At 40.9% G+C, this 4,848-nt stretch overlaps 1 protein-coding gene across 1 annotated transcript in view; it reads right to left on the bottom strand.

The window, feature by feature from the left end:
• Positions 1-4,848, bottom strand: part of LOC101584034 (prolactin-like) — an 18,994-nt gene that overhangs the window by 2,345 nt on the left and 11,801 nt on the right. The window contains exons 2-3 of the mRNA XM_004648332.1: positions 3,896-4,062; positions 170-277 (exon numbers count right to left, since the gene is read on the bottom strand). Of these exons, the coding sequence (XP_004648389.1) occupies positions 170-277; positions 3,896-4,062 (275 nt within the window). The remainder of the gene's footprint in view (positions 1-169; positions 278-3,895; positions 4,063-4,848) is intronic.

The raw sequence follows: 4,848 nt of genomic DNA on the forward strand, positions 1-4,848 counted from the left end.
ATGCCTTATCAACTACATCGTTTAATTTTCCGTTCCCTGCTTTCTCTTTCGCTGTCTTTCTGCACAGGCGTGACTGCTGTAACCTGATTACAGAGCCGCTTGTAGCCCGCAGGACAGCGGTGTCACTGCGCTGCCCCAGCTGTCCTGGCAGAGCTGGGAGCGGACTCACTTTAATCCCCCATTCGTGGCTTCTGTCATCCAGAGCAGGGGTGATGGCTGTGTGGCAAACATCAAAAGGTACAATCAAGGGGAATGGTCCATTGAAATATTTCTTCTCCTAGTAAGATTAAAGAAAATATAGTTTCTTAAAAACTGAATCCATTGTGACAATACTAGTAAATTACATGAATGTGAAATTCTTCAAAATGAGAACTACACAAAAACTGACAATTGTACCGTACTGATGTCTCACTCTTGGAGAACCAGCCGAGTTTGACTCTCAAAACTGCTCTTTGACTAAAAGACAGGTCATGAAACTAAGACCATGTGAAAAGACATAAGCACTGCACTAAATTTCCCCAATGACCAAACTCAGATAATTTTCAAAAGAGAAGATGCACAGCAATTCTCATGGCCCTGATCTAAATCTTGAAGGCATGGGAGACTGATACTGGGCGCCCGCTCCCCAGAAAGTTGTCCATGTGTGCTATCCATTCTAGAATTAGTCACTGAGGACCCTTCGTGTAGGCAGGGACGATGAAAGAGCTGACATAGGGAATCAGTACACTGTCACCTGCTTTTAAAATGATGCATTTCATCAGTGGAGAACTGGTGAGAATATTTTCTTTTCTCTTCATGTTTCTTTAGGAAAGAATTTTAAATCATCTGAAAGCTATTTTGAGTGATTTAACCTCATTGTTTGCCCAATGTGCTCTCTGTGAAAGCCTGAGAGAATGTTTTCTCTCCATGTGGCTCTCCTTAGGCACACTCTACATCATCGATCACTTTCCTCTTTGGCCCCATAATCTCCTTGATCAGAAAATTGATTGGTGCAACTTTTTTGTTCTGTTTTGTTTTTGTAGTACCAGGGATTGAGCTCAGGACCTTTGCCTGCCAGGCAGGCGTTCATGTCACTGAGCTATATACCCAGCCTACAGGTGTAATTAATGTTCCTTTCTTTCATCCTTGCTCCCCCTCTTTTTAAACGTCTGCTTACTTTATTTATTTTTAGTGTGATTTATTTTCTCTTTTGTTAAACATCTATTCAATACCTCCTTAGGTGAAATTTAGTCAATTTCTTTCTAACAAATTATAGCATTTTATTGACTATTGCCCACACTGATTCTTGAATGCTTGCTAACAACTACTTCTTTAAGTTATGATATAAAATACATCCACACTGGCACAACCTCATTGTGTCCTCAATTTTGTACTCCTATTTCTCATAGGAAAAACTACTACATAAATATTGAATAGTAAGTACAAACTCCACTGCAAGGAGAAATGTGAGTGTTGTATCACTTTTCAAGATCCTGTGAACAAAGTTTATTTACTTAAAAAAAAATAAGAATTGGGGCTGGAGAGATAGCTAGCAGTGTAAGTGCCTGCCTGGTAGGTGCAAGGACCTGAGTTTGGTCCCTTGCACTGCATGTCATGCCAGCCTAAGCACTACATGCCATCTCAGTCCCTTCTGGGCACACAGTACTGGAACTGAAACTAGGCTTCCTGGCGCAAGCCTGTAACACCAGCTGTAGGGTGGCTGAAGCAGGAGGATCACCACAGTCCCCGACGTCAGGCAGACCCTGCACAGATTACCTAAACAAACAAACAAAAGAATAAGAACCACATTTACCTCTTTTTTCATTACTCTTATAATTTCATTATTTTCATGTACATTTTCTAACATCCCATTTCCCTTCTTCCTCACGCTGTGTTAAATTTCATTTTCTCTGTTTGTGTCAAATGCCATGATGTATATGCATCTATATTTGTCAATTTAGTGTGTTCTTTCCTGGGATTCCATATTAATTTTACTTTATTTGACAAAACGATAGCTACTAAGATTTCTTTTTAATAGCATTTTAATCTACACATCTGCATATTGTGAGTTTCACCATATAATCAAACAAAATATTTATCCTGACACATTTAGTCAAAAAACAGTAAAAAATATTTTAGTACATTAGAAGTAGTAGATTGAGATTAAGTCTGCAGAAAATTTCTAAGAGTAGTATTAAGCAAAGGTGGAGAAATTTGAAGGTGTTTGCGAGGAAGTTTGGGAAGTTAGAAGATAGCTGTGATGAAAAAGGAAGACTTCAACATCTTTGATGTGACTTTAAATGACTACAACCGTTAGGGAAGACGTGTGGATACTCTTCAAAGCTCTAAGTACAGAAATTCCACTTCCCACAGCCGATGTCTATCTAGTTATCTTCCCAAAAGAGATGAAGCAGCATGCTTTGGTCATACAGGCACCCGTGAATATGACAGCATAGTTGATTCATAGCAACTAACTCTTGTTACCAGTATTTAGGTGGATGAAAGAAGAAAATGAAATATCTGTCCGGAATGAAATGAAACTCAATCCTAAGGTAAGATTATTTTTTTACATGCTGCAGGGAAAAGGAATACACCTTATAAAGACAATGTTAATTGAAATAAGTGAGAAACACAAGCTCAAACACCTTACTGCAGTTATCTAATGTACAGAGAAAGAGCAAAAAAGGCTGATGAGAAGAATAAAATGACAGATCTTTGGTAAATGATTAGGGGCCTAGAGATGGATAGACATGGGACAAAGGAGGGGAAAGAGACATAAGAAAAGTTAATCTGCATCCTGGAAGGGGACAAATAGAGCTCAGTGTGTGAGCTTTATTGGGGCAAGACAAGCATATTTACAGCAACATGGCATAAAAAGGGTGACATACTTATGTCTGATAAAACAAACAAATAATTTGAAGACTAAACTATACAGTAAAATAAATACTGTCAAATTCGTATTTTGTTTAGTGAAATCATATATTTTTAATTTTTATTACTGTTTTCAATTCTGCTTAAAAATAAAAGCAGAGAAGGTTTCTGGACACAGAGGTAAGCGGAAGAGACCACTGAGAAAGGTTAGGAAAATCTCTGATGCCTGTTGAGCGCAGGACCCTTCCCTGTGCTGAGCAGGAGCGCTGCGCCTGCAGCCGCACTCTAAGGACCCACAGGGAGGCAGGTGTGGGGAGCGGGAATTACAGCAGCAAGAGAAGAGTTTAACCAAGGCATGGCGCGCAGTGTGCACACACCGGGAGGCGCTCCCTGTGGAGGCCTCTGTCGGCCTAAGCTCTAGTCTCTTCATTACCACATCACTGACCTACAGTTCAAAGCAACAAATTTTCCAGATAATTTCTTGAAAGAAAGAGTGAATTGTCTCCACAAATCTCATGGCCTTTCTGTTGTGCTTACGGGCACCTACTTGGGAAATCGTAAAATAACGTTTTCCAGCATAATGAGGTTTCCAAAAGCTCTCCGTTTTGGCTTTTCCCTCTGGCATGAAATGAGTTTAGGTTAGTTCGATTTGATCCCCCGGCCTCACCGCAAAGCTAGCCACATTTCTTGGATGTCTGCAGCGCATTCTGTGAAGAGGACTGAGCTGTGTCCCTGCACGCAAGAGCAGGAAACCCGTGCTCCTGCTGTGTCCTGAATAAAGGGGTGTGTATTCACTCTTTATTTTGTGAAAATTATACTAAATGTGCTTTAACTCATAAGATTTTTTAAAAATATTAAAATCATTTTCTTTGACAAACAGATTCCATGAAACTTTCTTACAATTCTTGTTCAGGATTATTACATTATTTTACTTGATCAGATATATTATTGGAAATTTGGAGGATACGGTTTCCAATTTTAATTTTTGAGCAACTCAATTTTTTTGAAATCTCCCTTTTAGACAGGGCAAAGGGGATGTACTTACATATTCATTCATGAGTGATTTACTGAAGTAGAACATGACGTGAGCCTCAGGGATCAAGGGTAGAATCTGCTTTCCATAGTTCTGGATGCGTTTCTGGTCGCAGACACTGGAGGCCACGTCCTCAAACAGGAGCAGGCTTGACATGAGCAGCAGCAGCAGGACCAGCCCTGCGTGAGCCAAAACACAAGGCACTCAGAGATGCTCTATTAGGAATGGTTATGAGCATCCATCCTGGAGAGGAAACTTGGTCTCTCCTTGAGTCCTAGGATGCATGAAGTAGGGCAGCAACAGCTCCTTGTGCTGTGCACATTTAAAATAAAGTCATAACTGTAGAGAAACACCGTGAGGAAGTTGCGTGGTTCCAGGACATTTTATTCCTCTGAGGAAGTGCCTCTCTCACAGCTGAGAGCCCCAGACTCTGATTTTCCACCTGCTGGAGAGTGTGGTGGGGCTAGGCCACCAGCTGACTTCCTGAGCACTGCTTTAGTGCCAGCCAGCACAGCAGTGACCAGCAGCTTCGCGTGTAAACTGCTGGCGTCCAGCACCGTCTGGTGGCACCAGCACCTCTAGGTGGGCTGCACTGTGCCAAACCATGATTTCCCTCTGAATCATGCAAAAGTTGTGCTCAGGGAACTTTACGTCATTCGCTTAAGTGTTATGGTTCTCATGAGCTTTCCTGCAAATATTAAGCAGTGCGATTCTCTGAGGCATTATAATTTATGTTCCACAATTGGAGAGTTGGATTTTGGAAGCTGATATGCCTAGAATGCCATAGTGTATATGTTTTCTTTGTCTCCTTTTTTGATAAAATATAAGCATAAAATTCCATCTTGGTTGCACTGTGAAGGAAACCCTATCAGCAAGACAGTGCCATGACTGGGAACTGCTCACTCAGCACCATCAACTTCATTTCTGTGACCCTTTCTGAGAACTTTAAATGTTTTTCTACATTC

This window comes from Octodon degus, unplaced genomic scaffold, assembly GCF_000260255.1.
Source record: "Octodon degus isolate 3935 unplaced genomic scaffold, OctDeg1.0 scaffold00388, whole genome shotgun sequence".
Taxonomy (NCBI): Eukaryota; Metazoa; Chordata; class Mammalia; order Rodentia; family Octodontidae; genus Octodon; species Octodon degus.